Consider the following 19,450-nt stretch of genomic DNA (forward strand, 5'->3'; position numbering starts at 1 on the left):
CCACCGATGCAATGCGCGAAGATGCCCAGAGACGGGGGAGGTGGAGGGAGGACGGGGGTGGGGGGGGGGTGGAGGAGGAGGAGGAGCGGGGTCTTCAAACCTGCCCACCTCTCTCCTCCCTCCGACAGACACCGCTGCTGGCCTATCGCGCCAGAGCCGGACCCCCTCCCTCCCTCCGATCGCCCTCCCCCAGCGCCCTGCCCACCCCGGCGGTCTCTTCTCCAGACCTGCCAGAGCCAATCCGCGACTGGGTGTAAGTAGGGCAAGCCGCTTCCTGGTTCTCAGAAGGAAGGAGCAAGGGAGTCGGAGTGGGCCAGCAGAGGCAGCAGACAGGGGGGGTCGCAGCAGCCCTTAGAGCCGGAGGTCTGCGCACAGAGGACCAAAGGGAGAAGACGCGCAAAGAACACAACCGGCACGGGTTTTGCGCACAGGACGAGCTGAACGGAGGCTCCCGGTGCAGACAAGAGAAAATAAAAAAAAAGTCGTCAGGGTGGGACGAAATAATCCAGGAAGTGTGGAGGCCGGCCAGGTGGGAGGTGGGACACCCGCACTCAGGTAGGTGCTTCACCTGAAACCTGCGATTTTGGCTGAAAAGCTTTTTTTTAAAACACTCACAAATGGACATGTGAGCGTCGGCTGTGCCGTGACATGCCTCCACAGCCTCCCTCCTGCCTTCCTCTCCGGTTCTGATCGGGGTCACGGGAGGACAATCCACGTCACGGGTGTTCGGTAACTCCCGTCGACATCAATTCCCCTCTCTATAATACAGAGCACAGCCCGTGTCCCCGACCGCCTTCACCTATAGTTGCGCAAAGTTCAAACCCAAACGCAGGTCGCGGGAGTTCGTTACCTGTTTTGTTTGTTTGTTTGTTTGTTGTGAAACAGGTGCAGCAGCCACCTTTAAATGCGCGGGGGAGTGTTTGCGTTTGAGAAGGAGAGGGAGCGACGGAGCAGGGTCGGCGGGTACATTTCTGGAGACTCAGCTTCTAATTATAGCTGAGAACACCGGCTGACATCCAAAACCTAACCTGTTCACACGCACATCACCTGTCTGTCTGTGGCCCACGGGCGCGCAGAGTGGTGGATCACACGCCTCGATGCGCCTCCTTCAGTGGTCTGTTCATCATCATCATCTTCATCATTACCCCCCGCCCCCCACCATCCCCACGGCGCACCCAGTGTTTTATGTTAATCCCCTCACTATCCCGTGTTGGAATAGGATGTTCCAAGGCTGTAATGTTAGGTTGAGACTACTGTCTACCTCATGCGTGGGGAGGGTTGTCATGCCAGTGGGCTTTTTTTTTTTTATGTGTGTGTGTGTGTGTGTGTGTGTGTGTTGACTCGCCCCTCTGACAGACTGGCCTAACAAGCTCAACTGGCTTGGGTTTGGTTTCCCTGACTTGGGCACAGCCTGCCTGTTTGGTTAAATCTTCAGTCGTCCATGCAGGTAGTTAATGTCTTATGCCCCGTCGCCTCAGGTGTTCCAGTTTTTTTGGCCTTCTTACTTTTTTTCCCCTCAAACACGAGGCAAAAAAAAAGTCGTCTATAGACTTCTGTCTGCGAGGAAGCCATGAGTGACGGGATGGAAATTTCGGAGAAGAGAAAGCCATGTTGTTTTCTTTTTGTCACTGTTTTGCTCCATGTGCCATCATGTGGGTGGGCTTCTCTAATGTTCTCTACATATGGAAAAGCCATCAGGGCTTTGAAATAAATTGTTAATGCCAGCTCTGTTTGCCCTCGCTTGGTTTTCAATATAATGAGACATCTGTGCTTCATCCCTCGTTCCTGCTGTCCTGACACGACCCGCCTTCCCTCCTGCTTTCAGCAGGCGCTCTTCTCATAGGTGATATCTCCATTCCTCTCCAATCGTTGTATGTTTCTCTCTCACACACAAACACACACACACACACACACACACACTCCATGTCACGGCCATCACTTCTTCAATATTTCCCAGAGTGCTTCAGTAATGATTCACATGTGTGAAAACACACCACCAGAGCAGTATGGTGCCGATCACATGCTGCTCAGATGTGTGTCAGGGGAGCCTGTTAGAATTTCTTTTCTGTAGAAGTCAAAGAAGGAAGTAGGTTTCTTTTTTTCTTTTGAAAGAAGCCCCACTCCTGTCCAAATTCCATCTGATGTATTATGTGATCGCCCTCGGGGGTGTGTGCTTATCCACAATTAGCTGTAACCTTTTCTTTTTTTATACAATCATTGCTTTTCTAAGCACTTTGTGTTCTACTGGTACTGTATTAGCTCAACATGCTCCCCATCTGTGTTTAAATACTGAAAGATTACTTGACTCATGGCCGCACCTATGCATGAATACTGCTCAAATTAGATCATGATAATTTTTCACACCTCCTATTTGTTTCAGGTGTATGACTTCTGCTGACCTGTGAGCAAAGAAGCTGAAGAGGAAGGGAGACAGGCGAGGAGCAGAAAAAAAGCAGGCACCCATCGCCTCCTTAGTTTATGGACTGGAGGTAGGAAACACACCATTCGGTGATTACAACAAGACATATTCTCAAAAGATCTAAGCTCACAGAAGTACAAAGGGACAAGAGGTTTTCCTTCAAGTTCCATGTCCCACAAAATGTTCTATCACCACACTTAAATGAAATTCATTAACATCTGATCAAACCGATGGGGCAGGAAGCCTGTTGTCAAGGAAATGATTAATTACCAATGCCCTCTGAGTTTGAGAAGGATATGTAATCGTCTGTGTTTGTCAAGTTATGATATTCCACCAGTCTGGGCAACTGGATGTAGAATCATTCACAGCTAACAGAGACATGACACCAGCATTAATATGAAGCTGAGATAATGTGGACTAAGAGTAAGTTGAATGAATTCCGCGTGTCTGTGAAAGGTTAGAAGTCATGTCTGCATGAAATGTAGCTCCACATCCACCACTGTGTAAAATCAGGTTTATAATAATAACTCATAAACTACTGGTGATAAACAGTGGTAATGGTTTCTAGGGCCATGATGGTGTTAGCCACTCTTTTTGGACAAGGCAGGTCAGAGCAAAATAACATCATTGTGATGTCATCACCATTTGTGTGTGTGTGTGTGTGTGTGTGTGTGTGTGTGTGTGTGTGTGTGTGTGTGTGTGTGTGTGTGTGTGTAATGATACAACACATAAAAACAGCTTTGTGACCGGCTTTTGATTTGATAAAGCCTGAAACTCTGTAGGAATTCTTGACATTTGCAGGTTTTGCTCTCAGACACTGATGCACCATCACAGGTATTGTTTTCTTACTGCATTGTAAAACTAAAAATAAGCTTCAGACAGAATTCTGACGGATCTACTTTAACTCAGGAGAGTTTTTTCTCAGATATTCTTTGTCGGTGTTTTGTTTGAATATTAGTGTGAATAATACTAATATATTTAGGAAACCTTTGGGAAACAGGGTCCAGATTGATTCTTTAATCGTTACAAATGCTTTCTAGCAATACAGATACATTAGCTAGCGCCCTCTGCACCACCTGGCATCACCGGACCAATTCACAGATCTGAAGCAAGCTGAAACATCTCTGTTGAAGTTCCATCCTCAGGTAAACAGCCTAAAGAGAGCAGAAAGGAGCTTTGATGGTGTCGTATCAAAATATATTTTGGTAGCAAAATGATTGATGGCATGAAAAATAATAGTTTAATTCCGAAAGGATTGAAAATGGACTGATCTCATTCCATCCATAAGCTACTTTACTATTGTCCCTGATTTAGATCATCTGGAGTAGAATCTGTGTCCAATTTATTCACATACGTTTTCTTTCTGTTATAGTTCACAGCACACACCCTTTGTTGAGGGGTCTGACCTCACAGAGTTTTGTTTGCTGTAGAATGATCACATAGAAATTATAAGCTGAAAGATCTGAGCAAGCAGTTAAATATTTTATAAGCAGCTTGTCGGTTAACCTCTGAAGTCTGTTGGCTGCAGATGCTTCATAACGGCTGAGAGCCCTTAAAGATCGCTTGGGAAGGACGCCAAAATAAAGTTTTGTGATATGATATGTATCTGATGATGACTCTCTTATGATATGTTTTGTCTTTTGCACGTCATCTCAACAGAGCTAGATCACAGAGGACACAGGTTCAAGCCAATGTTAACGCTAGCAAACAACCTGCCATTAAAAATGAAAAATGGAAAAAACATGGGCGATAGTGGATAACATGAAAAAACTGAGGCTTTTTGACTCGCTCAAAGTTTCATTTCTGTCACCTAAGGATTACAGATACCACATTTGTTGGTTTATCTCTCGAATAATTAAACTATACCACATGAATATTGTTCAGACTGTTAATAGAATTCTATTTATAATACCAGATCAGGCAAGAAAACAAGATTCTTTAAACAAACTTATGTACCTCCAGGTTTCCATCCCTCCTGATTGCTGACAATAATTGTCAGAGGCAACACAGAAATACCTGCAGAAACTATACATTAAAGTGCTTTTAACTGTGTGTGTGTGTGTGTGTGTGTGTGTCTGTGTCTGTGTGAATGTGTGTATTTGTGCGAGCAAGTTGCCATTACCAGTCATGTGACCCTGGTTTTGTTGGAATGAGGCTGGTGACAACCATGTGTCTGCACACGTATGGGTAGGGGGAAGTGAACTCCAGCGGTCTTTCTGGCGAGGAAGAAACTCTTGCAAACACACACCGGTGTGTACATGCATGCTCACAGTTCCAGGAAATGCTTTAATTAGGACACGAGAGCCTATATAAATTCCCCCTTTTCAGACATGGGTCTTTCAGTTTCAAGCGAACTGAGTGGGAGGAAGGTGGGGACAGAAAGAGAACAGGGGAGGGAGAATGGGAGGTAAAACAAGGTTTCGCCTGTTTTGGCCCTGAGATTTCTCAGGTTGGCAACAAAATCAACCGCTAACTGTAAGAAAATGTCCTGATTCCCCTTTCTTTTTTACTTTTTTTTTTTTTTGCATGCAAACAAGGAAAATTACTCCTGAAGTCAGGCTGATGTTAACCAAAGAAAGAAGTGGGCCTTAGCTTGGAATTCCCTTTAATTTGAGCATCCATAATCCACGTCTGTATTGCTCTGACTTCTGTTTTCACCATAATAGACAGTTGCTCATCCACCGTGAGGCAATAAAGGCTCAGTAGTGACTACACACTGTCCGTAATCCAGTCCTCTGCTACCAAAGTTCAGTCTTGCCCCCACTCGATCTGTGTCAATAGAGGAAGTTCTGTATCTGCCATTTCCTCTTTTCAGTAAATGAGTTTCTCTAGCATTTGACAGTCCTCCCTCGCTCTCGACCACCATCCTGGCGGCCCACGCCATCGAGCATCAACCAGTTGGCAATTGGTTGTGACTCGTCTTCTTCTGAAGTGTCAGGAGAAAAAAACAGGCTTGAGAAAAAGCTACGTGCCAAAGGAGTGCTTATGATTCAGCTTTTCTAGTAACGGTGCAATCGTTTCTGGATGTAATGAGCGGGTGGTTATCATAAATGCATACAGTGAGACAACACTTAAGGGAAAGTGAGAGCAAACCCCCAAACATGAGCAAGACGATGGGCGTCATATTTGCTGAAGTTGACCACTTTCATGTGATGTTCACATGGGAACCCAAAGGCTTGCGTACGTTTGTAAAAACATGGTTTTTGTTAAGATTTCAAAAATAATTGTTGCAGAAATGACATAAAACATCTCATAACGTCCGTGTCATTCTCCCCTATTCACCCTCAAGAAATGCTCTGCAGCGATGCCTACGTTAACTGTAAGTCGTCAGTCAGGAAGGTGACACATCTTTCACTCATGTTTTTCTAGCTATGTTATTATTTTCTCATGCTGCTCCAGGCCTGTATATTTCTTTTTTTTTCTGTGCTTCGTCTCAGAGACCTTACTTGTTTTCTACGTTTGAATTTCTTATCTCTCTTTCTGCTGTAGTGGTCGACCATCTCACAGGAAGAGGAAACCGATCAGGATCAGTTAAATTTGCAACACTTTGCTCTGTGTGTGTGTGTGTGTGTGTGTGTGTGTGTGTGTGTGTGTGTGTGTGTGTGTGTGTGTGTGTGTGTGTGTGTGTGTGTGTCCAGTGCTTTTGCAATGCCTTTCCTGTCAGTAGAGAGGTCAGTTGTGTGGGAGAACAGAGACTCTGAGACCCTCCCAGTGATGTGGCAACGAAACACAAGATAGACGGTGTGACCACGGTAACAGTACGCTGTTCTCCCAACAGACACTGGTTACTAAATGTCAAGTACAGATGGTTCTACTGTTTTGTTTGTCTGTTATTTTTCTTTGTTTGAACCCATTTCCACTCATATTGATGAATCCTTCCGCAATTATTACCTTTACTCCCTTGATGCACGACTACGTTCACAACTAGGTTCTGCTGGGAGTTACTGATGTATTTTTAAGCGTCGATAAACAAATACGACAAAAAAAAGGCAGTTTCTATTTCAAAAGAAGTTATCATAGTTAAGTTGTGTATGTCCATTTTTTTTTTTATAATTACCACATTTATTTCTCTATAGAAGGTTACATCAGTTTAGAATAGATACAACAGTTTGTGAATAGAGCTTATATAATAATAATAATAAAACTAGCCTTTTAACATAAATATTATATCCCTATAATCTAGTTTTCCATTATTGTGAGACACACACATACATATCGAAAAGCTTAAAGTTTCCCCAAAATACAGAAAACGTTAAGTGATGAATATACTGTATTTGAAAATACAAATTGTCTGTTTGTCTGTTTGTCTATCTTTCTACCATCCATCTATCTGTGGTTGGTTTCTTTGCATAGATTTTGAAGAATTCTGATTTTGAACAATTTCTAAGAAATTATTTAGTCATGAAATGAATAATTTAAGGAGGATTCGTTTTGGTTTCTACCAGTGTAAAATAAAGATTGTATAATAAATAATAAATAAATATAGTATACAGATATGGCTGTACTTCAGGATTAACACTTGCACATTTGACTTGTTTGTAACATGGAGAGGCCTGGTAACACACACACGCATGCATTCACGAACGTGCGCGCACACACACAACACCTGCTGAGTTATTGGCTATGGTTAGAATGATAAAGTGCATTTGACTGCAATTCCACTTTTTAGAAGAGGTCTTTACGTTGTTTTTGCTCTCTGTTGCTCTCTTGCGTACGAATCAACAGGAGGAACGGTGTGTGATTCAGCCGACGCTCAGGCAGCATGTGTGTTGGATGGAAGTGTTGGTCAGATAAAGAAGGGAGAGACAAAGGGTGAATGAAGCACGAAACCTCCTCGTCAGCATGTCCTCTCTCTCACATCTGTGTGTGTGTGTGTGTGTGTGTGTGTGTGTGTGTGTGTGTGTGTGTGTGTGTGTGTGTGTGTGTGTGTGTGTGTGTGTGTGTGTGTGTGTGTGTGTGTGTGTGTTTTCCATCTTCGGGTGAAACTCCCTTCTGGTGATGCTAATGATAGAGGTGGCTGCTACTGCATCTCTCCCTCTGACATCTGCACACACACACACACACACACACACACACACACACACACACACACACACACACACACACACACACACACACACACACACACACCTGCAGGGACTCTTGTGCTACTTCCTGTGACTGCGTGCTTGTGTTCACCTCTTGCTCGATGGTTCTGTTTGTCTCCCGGCCGTCGTGCCGACGCTCCTCTCCCTTCTCTTCCTCCTGTCTCCCCCCTACCTCTCCCCTTGTAATTTAACTCTCTCTTCTCTTGTTTCACATCTCCTCACTAACACAGATTGTTTGAGGCTGGGACTAGATTTTCCTGTCTTAACCTTCTCTCTCATGTGTCTTATCTCTTACCATCTCGACACCCACTACCCATCCATTCGGTCTGATATGCCTCACCTCCCCCATACCCTGCGTTTTCTTGTGTGATTTCTAAGAACGTGCATGTTTGTAGAAAACACACCTCCCTCATACCCCACTTGTTGTCTCTTCTCAAATCTCACACGATTTTCCTCTTTCCAACCTCAGATTGATTTCTTTTCCTGCATCTCTCTCTTCCTTCCTCAGTAAAAATGCTGCTTAAAAAAAAAACTTAAAAAAAAACAAAACAGCAACCTGTTGTTCATGGGGAAATATTTTTTACACATATTAAATCAACAGATTTGATTTGTCTTTAAGCATTTAAAAGCTCTATATGGGTAAAGAATTACATTAAACCTGTAAGGTATATATGGAGCTGAGTTACTTGGATGAGAAAACTTTTTTTTTAAATTTAAGCTGTAATATTTAGATAAAAACATTGGTATTTGAACTGCACGCAGAACAGCTTATATATCAATATAATCAATATATTACAGTTGGTAAGAATTTTTGAATGTAATTAGTTTTATGGTTAAACAAAAAATAAAATCGAGTTAAATTCTCTTATCTATTCAAGTTGAGTAAAAAAAAACTGACTAATTTCTTCGTTTTTCTTACGAGTAATTATTAACTGAAAAAATTCAAACATGCATCTACAAAATATGAATTTCTCTATGAATTACAAAATGTTAACTTAAAAAAATACTGGGAAATTTTACCCATCCATTCTAAAGAGAGTGTAATGGCTGCAAAGAGACTTGTCTGTCAGGTTAGAGGTCAGTGGATGTCGCAGGCTGGGGTGTATATGTTCACACAAATGTCTTGTCCCTTGTGCTGATAAGCTGATAATCCTCCAGCAGACTCACACTGGTGTTCAGGTCCGCCATGCAAACCGGCTGCTTTTACAGTACAGTGGAGTGTTTGTGGTCGGGTGAGGGGATGAGGGCCTCTGCTCTGCCAGCCAAATGAATAATGTAATGAGTTCTAAGACCACAATGTGTGCATGTGTCCACACATACACCCCGTGATGTCCCATTTACGATAAGGTCAGCAGAAGACTCGGCTGCAATGCGCTTTTTTTTTTTTTTTGGTTTTGTTTAAGTTAAAAACACAGAACAAACTTCTATTGTGTAATGTCAGCTTTTTGACTTCGTTTTTTTTTTTCCTCATAAATTTCTCCTGAAGTTCAGTCATGCTCGAGTCACCCTAATTGTCACCATGATGTCTCAAGTTTGTCTTTGACAAATTCAAATGCAGATTCAAATTCTCCCTGGTTGCATCTGTTTTTATATCTCCTGATGGGATGCAAATATCCGGACGGAACTGGGAGGCTGGCTGGGAGGTGCATGTGTTCTTACTTCCCGATAGAGATGAGCTACGTTATCAGAGGACGATAGTTTCTCTGTTGCTGGTATAGTTGTTGTTCCGGGTTCTGTAGTTGCATAAATGTGAAGGTTTTGTACTCAAAATAATCCTGCTGTAGTGTTCTGCTTGTGTGAGTGCAGCTTTGGTTTGGTTCACCCCCCACCTCCCCATTTCCTCCTCCCCTACTCTTCTTCAGAGGTATCCCACTAGAACACTCCACTTTCTGCCCAAAATAAGTGAGTTGTAAAGACAGTGGAACCTTATGTCTTTCTTCACCCTTAAAGCCGGTCAGACACAGAAGAAAGGTGGTGAGAGGAAGACGAGTGTGTGGAGGAAGAACGGTACGATCTTAAATCTTACTTTCCATCTGTTTGGCTTCTGCTGTTTTTCTGGCGCAGTGGAAGTTTAACAGTGTGATTTCTTATACTGCGGTTATGAATAACCTCAACTTAACTTAAACTTCTGGGTTTTATCTGAATGAAAGTGGGGATGATGATGATGATGATGATGATGATGATGTGAGGAAATGTGAGTGATTCAGTGTTGGCGTCCTACGTGTCCTTTTTTTTTTCTCTGTGTGAGAATTGTGCTGTGATCAATGTTATAACCTAATTGAGGTGCTAAGACGTCAATCTGTCCACAAACAGGAGTTTTATAACGTTCATAGTGTTTTTTAAAATGCTACATCTTGTCACGTCTGCTCTTACAACGTCATTTGTTTACTTTTCATATTTATCCTCGAGAGCTAACCAACCCCCCCCCCCATTACTTGAATATTAAAAGTACTGTAAATGCAACAAATGCAACCAACCATATATGCTGACCTTAAGCCACACACACACACACACACACACACACACACACACACACACACACACACACACACACACACACACACACACACACACACACACACACACACACACACAGTCACACAAACAAGTACAGGCACTTTGGAAAACATCTGACATCAGAATTTCTAAAAGCAATTCTCCTTTTCCTTCTCAGCCCCAGTTTTCTGTGAATAGTATAAAGTCATATTTTCCCTCTTACTGCTGGAGTCTGATATAATTGAGTTGGACTGGGAAAACTTACAGCCTTTAATGGAAAGTAAGACCCACAAAAATAATACCAACAGTTCTAGTTAGTCATCAGTCATCACACACTCTCACCATCTAGTAGGTTTTTCACGATATAGGCGATGTATACTGCTTTCATACAGAGAATAAATCTGTGTGCAGGATTGGATGATCCAATCCTGCTGCTGTCATTTTCCAGGCCTTAACACAACTTTGTTTTTTTTGTGTCCATAAGTTACGTTGAATTGTGCAGTCGACAGTAATAAGGGATTTAAGTTTCCATTTCCTCTTTACTATAAATGAATCCACAATGGATTGAACATTTTTCATTTGACTCTTAAGTTATATGGTCCAATCGGGCTTTAGGTTTGTGACACCTGGTGAGGCTAAATGATTTTAAAATTGCTCCAAATGCAACAGTAACTTTGGAATTAATAAATTCATCTTTTTATTGAAAGAGACAAAAGAAATGAACGTAATAAATGTAAGGACTGAGGAAACCATCAAGTAGCAGAGGAGGTAAATTCTTCCGTCGTCAAATAAGTGGGAGGTGAGGACATAAACGAAGACTCTGTCAACATTTGCTGGAAAGGAAACATCTGAACATTTGTAGTATGAAGAAAAGCAGCTCTTTAAAGATACGACCGTTGTCGGTGAGCTCTTTTAGTAGTTATAAAAACTAACGTTGAAATTAAATGACACCCCTAAAGGCAAACACATATCACAACCAGACTTAAGCTCTGAAGCTGTATTAACATGAATAAACTAAAAATGCAATTAGATCTTATGATAATGCTTGTTTGTGCCATCTGCCCGTGGGCTGTTAGTTACATTTGTTAGAATGTGTTCCAACATTCACCAACGTATGCAGATTTGATGCACAAGAGAAATAAGGAAGGACAAGAGATGTGAACAGTGTTTGGGTGGTGTGAGCGGTTATACGTGTGTGTCACGTTAGTGTTGGGTGACACAAATATTGACTGGAGTCATTCTATCCTCTTTGTAATCTTGTTATTTTCCAAAAACATATGTTCTCAGGTTTGTATGTTAAAAAACAAACTCGAACCACCCATGATGCATTTGTTTTTCTCTGCCCTTCGCCGGAAATCGAATACGCTCATCCTGAAACCCCTTTGTGTCACGCTTTACCTCAATGCTTTGCTCCAGATTTCTGTTTCTTGGCACTTCAGTTACTTTTTACCGACTTGCTGCATTTCAGAGAGTGAAAATACCGATCTCCTTTAAAGACACATTTTAATGAAAATTAAATTATATGGTGATCAGTTGATATGACAATTGGGTTTATTATCATTCCAATTTCTGTACACAAGTGAGATGGACGTGATAAATGTCAAAGAATGCTTTTATAGCTTAGAGATTTTTTTTTGACAGCCATGATGGCTCATGATGACATTTTTTATAAATCTTATATCTATAAAATTCATTAGAAAAATCCCTAAATCACATGGTTACATCTTCACATGTCTAATTAAATCTCCATCAGTGCTGAGCTTTGCCTCTAGTAATCCCTTCATAACAAAAGGTTATGCCATTTACTGGCCACATCTTTATATTATTTTACAATGGAACTATTCAGGGGAAGTTCAGATCGGTCCATGACTTTTGTTGTAGCTAAACAACTGTTCCAGTATATTAGATTTCCTGATTCTGCTGGGTGAATACTGTCCAAAATGTAATCACCATTTCCAATCCTTTGTCTGATCAACATACCACACGAAAGTGTCCAAAATCTTTGGAGTTAAATCTATAACTTCTAGATAGAAAACTGGAATAAATATCTGACCCATTATGAAGATAGTCATCTAGTGTGTTGCATATTTAAGGAACACAAGTTGGATACTAATTCATATGAACATATTTTCTGTTTTGCAATGAGTGTAAATATCTCCTGTAGTGGTCAGGGTTTATTTTAATCGGTATAATGTGGCGTGCTCAGGCTCCAGAGGAACAGCTCTGTGGACCAGTTTGTCTTTGTGGTACGATGTAATACGGTTAAACTCTCATATTGCACCTACCTGAATGCTTGATTGAGTGTCGTATGAGTCATAATGGCAATATGATTTCTTACATGATTGTTCAATTTTGACATCAAGCTGACTGAAATATTTCTGTTGCGTTCTGGGTGAATGTGTTTTTTTCCTGCCAAACCAGTTCAATTAAAGTGTGGTCTGAAGCGTATTTGTTCTTCATCATCCAGTATCCTGGCATAACCTTAGACACACTCGACCCAACATACCTTTAGGCCTCTTTCTAAAAAAAATAAAAGGGAGAGACTGACATGGAGACGTTGTTTATCGGAAAGTGTTCGGAAAATAGGCCGTTAAGTTTTTGAGAGAAGGCAAGTAGGCAAGTTGGGGGGGGGGTGTATATGTGTGTTTCTGCCTTCGTCACTTGCACCCTCTTTTGATAAAACAGGAAGGAGAGTGAGTGACAGAATGTGCAAAAGAGGCAGACATCCCCAAGGATGAAGGCTTAACGTTAATGTCTGATGGTGAGATGAGACCGTTTGAGTTACACATCTGAACGTAGACCAAAACCTCTCTAAAAAGGGCTTGATTTCACCGAGAGAAGTAAAGCTAGGGTGAAGAAGAGCAAAATGGATGCCCTGAGACACGCACTGCCTCGCCTCCGGCTGACTGTACCCATGCCAATGAAGACAGGGAAGGTAAGGTTAACATTTGATGTTAAGAGAGGAGACAAGGGGGGGCATTTGTGAGTCTTCATCTTGTTTGGAGTTTCAGGAAAGATTAAAATAACCTACAAATGGCAAGTACATAATTTGGCTCGCTCGTAAGTTTTTGTGTAAATGGGTGGGGCACATTTGTACATGTTTTATGGGCTTCTGTCAAGATCGTCACTTAGTGGGTTAATGATAACAATAGCAGGTGGGGGAGCCACAGCAGACTGGCAGGCAAAGTGAATGTACATGTTGTGTGTATGGGTACGTTTGTATTGCTCCTGCACCTGTGTGTTTAATAGGGTGTGTTTTGGAGCAGGTTAGTCAGGTGGATGCAGCATCGTTGTGCAGAGCCCTCTGGGCACGGTGTGAACTCTCTTATTGGATGGCCAGGGGGCTGCCAGTTGCTATGGGAGGGAGATAAAGGCCGGGGAGGTGGAATCTGTGTAAGCGAGTTGTTTGTGGAAAATCTGGTCTGCTCAGGTGTGCATGAGATATTGTTGAGCAAGTATAGTGTGGACAGGGTGAGGTGCAAGCTCAGGGAGCCAGAGAAGGGAGGCGTTGGGTCTTATTACCGCAAGGCCTCGTTATGTCTCACAAAGACAGATAAGGAAAGTTGCTGTCCTTGCGTGACTTCCATTCCAACAGGTTGCCTTGATGTTGATTTACCTGTTGGTCAAAAAAACAAAACGTTGGGTTCATTAAAAAAACAGCATAGGATTGAAATAAACCGTAAGTAGTTACTCTACATATTCCACATAAAGTTAGTGGATTGCGTACTTTCATTTCAGTCCTCATCGAGGCTGCAATTCCATTCTTGCTGGGGTTTTTTTTTCTCCTTCCTCATTCATTTGCTGCTATCCCCTCCCCCTCCCCTCATCGCCGCAGACAATGACTTCCTCTCCGTCTCTTGCATTTCTTTTTCTTTCTCCCCTCTCCTTTAGTTCTTCTGTCTTCCCCAGGTATTTTTAATCAAACGGCTAATGCTATAAAGGTTTCACGCTGGCATTAACCTTCTGCACTGAGGTTACGGCTCCTGCTGTATTTTCTGCCTAATCCTTCATCCTTTCTGCGTCACATTTATCAACCACTTTACTTTATGTCTCCTTCTGTTATAAAGATTATTTCTCCCTCTCCTTTCTGTTGTAGTTCAACTCTCCTTCCAGCTCAATTATCTTCCAGTAATACCCCAACCCCTGTCACACCAATCAAAATCACTGCCTCCTGATTTGGTAATCTGGCTAGAGTACGGGGGGCAGGGACAGGAGGATAAGGTGGGAAGTTGTTGCTAAGCCTGGTTTAAATTGTCCCTCCAGTAAAAGAAAGTCCTTGTGTCAGTCACGCTATGGAAGATGTACTTTTAGATAACTTTGAATTTATTCGCGGCTCTCGGAAAGACGCAGTTTACTCTTTGGGTGTTCAAAACTTACAAAATGGTAAAGCAAAGGAATCAAATTTTATTTGTTTTAAGGCAGACTGGACCAGGAGAGAAGTTGTAATTTGGTGAGATGTTAGTCTTTCCACCTTCCCTTCCTGATCCGAACCGTCTTTCACACAGGTGGCAATGTCTCCAGGAGAGGACGGCCTGATTGGGATCCCCTTCCCGGAGCACAGCAGTGAGCTCTTGTCTCACCTGAATGACCAGAGGAGGGCAGGGCTCCTGTGTGACCTCACTCTGATGTCCCGGGGGGCACGCTACCCGACTCACCGCTCCGTCATGGCTGCCGTCAGTCTCTACTTCCGCCAGCTATTTGGGGCAGAGGAGGGGAACGGCGAAGTTGGAGGAGGTTTCAGCGTTTGCCAACTTGACTGCGTAGCACCCGACGCTCTGGACGCCTTGCTGGAGTTTGCCTACACCGCCACCCTGACCATACCCAGCTCTGGGATGAGGGATGTGCTGCGAGGAGCTCAGCTTCTGGGCATCCAGTGTGTGGCAGATGCATGCAGGGACATCCTGGGTGAGGCAGCAGAATCAGAGGGGGAGACGACAGAGGTGCAGAGGGTCCAAAACACAGCGATTGAAAAAATTACACAGGAAAAGATTGGGATAATGAAAGCGTCCCGAAGAAAAACGGACAAAAAGAAGGTGAAAAAAGTCAGGTTGCATCCGAATGGCTCTTCCGCTTTGAAGCCCCCGCCTGTTTCTCTCATCTCGCAGACTTCCCCTACATCTGACAGCTTCCACTCACTCCCATCTACCCAACCCCCCAGTCCAGAAGAAGAGGAGATCTGCCACCTATCTGGGCAGAACGGAGATCCCAGGGCCATCAGAGACCCAGGAAGAGGCGCGACACTAAACGGGGGACTCCTCGACTGGCTCCATCAGCGCCCACACATAGCCCACCCACCTCCTGTCCAACACTTGAATGACAAGCTGTCAGAGGATGACGACATGGAGGGTTTTGTCGATGATGGCATTCTGTTGGGAAACACTTCGATACCTACCTCTGTAGCAGATCAAGGAGAGGTTGCGTCAGTGGGAGTGGGAGGCGGCAGGAAGAGGAAGTCTCAGACCCCCCAGCAGTGTCCTGTTTGTCAGAAAATCATCCATGGAGCAGGAAAACTGCCGCGACACATGAGGACACACACTGGAGAGAAGCCGTTCCAGTGCTCTGCATGCGGAGTCCGTTTCACCCGGTAAAGAAAATGCTTCTATCAAATAACCAGACAACAGAATGACTTGATGTTCTGTGGCCTGATCGAATCCTTTAATCATGTTATGCTCCTGTCCTTCTCTCTCTGCCTCTTCATCCTCCTCTCTTTCAGGAATGACAAATTGAAGATCCACATGAGGAAACACACCGGCGAGCGCCCCTACCCCTGCCCACACTGCCCCGCTCGGTTTCTCCACTCATACGACCTCAAAAACCACTTGTCCCTCCACAGTGGGGCCAGGCCCTTCGAGTGTCCGCTCTGCCACAAGGCGTTTGCCCGAGAGGACCACCTCCAGCGCCATCGCAAGGGACACAGTTGCCTGGAGATGCGCACGCGGAGGCCTCGACGTGGGCCTGAGCATGGGGAAGATGTGAGAGGGGATGGAAGCGGGAGGGAGCAGGCCAACCCTCTGGAGGCTCTGTCTTTACAGGCTCACTCATCTGTGTTCCTGCCCCCTGCAGTGCTGGATGGTGTGAGTAGGTCTGGCCCTCCTCTGATGTTTCCAGCTGACATTGAGAGGGAGCGGTCCCTCGCCCTTCAGGCTTTGGCTCAGCTAGGACCTCGCACGCTGGCCAACTACCCTGAGCTCTTTTTACGGGGTCTGGAGCTCCGAGGAGCCAGAGAGATGCAGGGAGAAGATCCAGGAGGAATCCATTCCCCAGCTTCACAGCGCGACCAATGGAGAGAGGAAGTGGAGGAGGAAGTGGAGGAAGCAGAATAGTCTATAATGGCTGTGTGTGTATTCATACATGTGTCCATGTGGTAAAAGATCCACATTAAAATAAATCTCACTCAGGTGGCTGGACTGATGACCTGCTGCGCACATAGAGAGAGTGCTTAAAAAAGAAACAACTAAATGATAAAAAGACAAAGAAATGTAAAACGGGTTTTCTGAGATGTTTTAAATGTCTGTTTTCTGCCTCTTGGAATTTGATTTCACTTCTCTTTCATTTTCCATTTGATGTATTTTTTTTGTTTTTTGTATTTTAAGTTTGAGCGGTTTGAATTGATTTTTCTAGCTGGAGACATTTGTGTTGAGTGTGTGGTTACCTCTAATGCTTTTCACTATGCAAACTCAAGTCCAGAGCTGTAACATGTAAGGATTGTTGAAGATGTATATTTTAGTTACAAATATAAATGCATTGATTCAGGGGCAATTAAGAATTCACATCACGTAGATCACAAGAATGGATTTTTGTGCCCACTGGCCTCTAGTGGCCATCAGTGGAAATGTAGTCTAAAGAATACAAGTTATTCTGTACATTATAAGCAATAATGTTCTTTGCGTCGTTTCTTGTTTGTTCTAGAAGCTTTGCTTTGATTTGGTGCTTGGACCAAAGATTTTAGTTGACCTGTACTCTTAAGTCTTAGATTAACAGAGAAGTGAATTGTAGCCAATGTTGGATATGAAGAATGAATTCTTCCCAACAGTTTTGATAGCCATGAGAAAGAATCTTTATGTTTGAGTGTTTCAAAGATGTAGACTGTGTTAAATGTTGGACCAAAAGAGACAAAGTCTGGTTCCATAAGTTGATGCCGATTATGTTGAAAATGATTGTTCTTTCCTCAAATGCTGTGGATTTCTGTCTTCCAATGCACTCATTTGAGTTCCTTGTTTGAGAAACAAATGTAGATTTAGGGCAAGTTGGGTGGGGGGGCAGGGTGAATGACATGGTTTGCCCTTTTTTTCTGTACTTATTTATTTATTTTTATTTATTGTTCTGCTGATATTCTTTTGTGAGACCAATTCCAAGGTGAGGGGCACTTAAAATTTGAACTCAGTGTCTCTTATATACCTGAACGCCTTTCTTTGTAAGGGGTTTGCATGTCTACTCTTGGCCATTCTTCCTCAAATGCATTCTTTGCACATTTAACCCTGTCAGGTACTGCAATAATACAGACACATTCCATCCTCCGGGGTCGAGAGAAGGGAGAGTAAAAACCTTTGTTGTAACTGGAACACAAAAGTACAGCATGCTTCTCTGTTGTTAATCCAACATGTATAGTATTGTATCACAGAATTGCATGGAAGTTCTTACAGATCGTCCACTGCTGTGTCTAAGGGGGCCATTACCTTCAACCAAAAACCTTTATAGCTTCACGCTTTCCCTCGACCAGTGTATTCAGTCTGATGCAATCATTACTAGTTTAGAGTGACAACAGTTGTCTTTTTATTTCCTATTCTCTTGAAGACCATGTGGTCAGAATCTCCTGTAGTCATGCTGGTCTGACCTTGTGTGCACTATCCACTTCTAGTTTTGTAGTCGAGTTGTTGTTTTTTTTCAATTTATTTGCACTATGATATTTGAGAGCTTCAAGCTGTTTGTCTGTCTAGCCCATCAGCACAGTCTGTGTGATTTAAGATTGTAATTCAAAATTACTATATTTCTTTGAAATCCACATACAAAGAATTCTCTTCCTCCTACAAAATGTACAGAATTATAGTCAATATAATATATATTGGGATGAAGTTGCCTTAGAGTTTGTTTTTTTGTGCTGCACCTACTCAGGAAACCTTGAGCAATGCACTAAGTGAATATATAAAATGGGAAGAAATCTTTAGGTGCTGTAGGGCTGTTTGGCCAGTGGTTTCAAAATAAAGAGATTTTGCGTTTATGGTTTGATGTTGCTCAACAAAATAAAAGAAACCTTTTATGTGGGAAAAACTAGAGAGGTAATCATGATGATAGCAAACTACTGGCCTTACTGGAACCAGTCCTACCGGAATGGCAGTGTGACAGTTGACCCTGTTCATGAAGGGTGTTCCCAGAGCTTTGTGAATGAATGCGTTAAATGATGCCAGCTGTGAATCATGTTTGTATAAGAGGGCTTTTTGTGTTTTTTTGTTTTATTGACTTTGGTGAAGGGACATGGGGTCTATTCTAAGTTAAGACCCCGCTATCAGGGATATATTTTTGTCTTTCAGTTTTTAGTGGAACCTTTTGTTTCAGTTGTAAAGGAAAAATAAAAGATCTCCTAGCTTGCTGTGTTTTGTTTCTGGGTCATTGATTTATATCACAAAAACATCTCTGGGGGGCAATAATTAATGTTTATATCAGAGTTGGAAAAAATAAAAATTAAATACTGTACAGTATATTGGATTTTTTAAACATTTAAAACCCCATCATATAATCATAGAAAATTAACAGGAAGTCTGTAAATGTTTTGAGATATGCTAATGGCACATTGGGACACAGTTGGAAATGGGCCTTGATGAAGTGCCTGATGAATACATTTTTCATTCAATCATTATATTTGTATTCAGAATCTATTTCAGGATATGCATAAATTAACGGGTTATCTTCACCATAGAATTCCATTCATACCCCTTATTAAACATGCATAAAGACAGTTAATGAGGGTGGGGGGCCTGTGACATGACCCCCATACTAAACAATGCCGTTTATGAGCACGTGTGTAGCTTCACCTGTGGGCGCGACACACAGGTGGGCGACATCACATCCTGGGAGAGGATGTGATGTCATTCGTTGATGCGCCTAAGTTAATTAAAGGTAGTAAAAGGTAGTAACAGACCCACGCTAAGTTTGGATTTAAATGTAAGAAAAGTGAAATTAAGAATAGAGACATACAGAAATTAACCTGTTCAGGCACATAAGACGCTGGTGAATCGATCTACGGGTGCCTACAGGGTTCATCCTTAGCGGATATGGGGGAGGCGGCGCGCTGTTGCGCGTCAGGCAACGGATGACCGAGTCAGATTATATTCAGAGATTATTAACAGAATGTTTTCCAACTACAGACAAAAGCACGGTGGTATTCTGCATAGCTATTTTGAATTAAATTGTTTTTGGGTTAAAATGTGTTCATATTGGAAGAGAAAAATCA

At 42.7% G+C, this 19,450-nt stretch overlaps 1 protein-coding gene across 2 annotated transcripts; it reads left to right on the forward strand.

Annotated features, from left to right (window-relative positions):
• The first annotated feature begins 255 nt into the window (after positions 1-255).
• zbtb7b (zinc finger and BTB domain containing 7B) lies at positions 256-18,593 on the forward strand. 2 transcript variants are annotated; one of them, XM_068324780.1, is made up of 4 exons: positions 256-555; positions 2,381-2,489; positions 14,508-15,586; positions 15,716-18,593. In XM_068324780.1, the coding sequence occupies exons 3-4, from the start codon at positions 14,514-14,516 to the stop codon at positions 16,323-16,325; spliced, it is 1,683 nt and encodes a 560-aa protein (XP_068180881.1). In that variant the 5' UTR covers positions 256-555; positions 2,381-2,489; positions 14,508-14,513; the 3' UTR covers positions 16,326-18,593. The 2 variants fall into 2 exon arrangements, with proteins under 2 accessions (XP_068180881.1, XP_068180882.1); XM_068324781.1 differs by lacking the exons at positions 256-555; positions 2,381-2,489 and adding an exon at positions 3,185-3,564.
• Positions 18,594-19,450: the final 857 nt, after the last annotated feature.

Source organism: Antennarius striatus, chromosome 9 (assembly GCF_040054535.1).
Source record: "Antennarius striatus isolate MH-2024 chromosome 9, ASM4005453v1, whole genome shotgun sequence".
NCBI classification, from domain to species: Eukaryota; Metazoa; Chordata; class Actinopteri; order Lophiiformes; family Antennariidae; genus Antennarius; species Antennarius striatus.

Excerpts from the sequence above, each read along its gene's own strand:
- zbtb7b (XM_068324780.1), top strand. The coding sequence starts at position 14,514 with ATGTCTCCAGGAGAGGACGGCCTGATTGGGATCCCCTTCCCGGAGCAC. Across the intron at positions 15,587-15,715 it reads TGCGGAGTCCGTTTCACCCG|GAATGACAAATTGAAGATCC; the intron begins GTAAAGAAAATG and ends CCTCTCTTTCAG.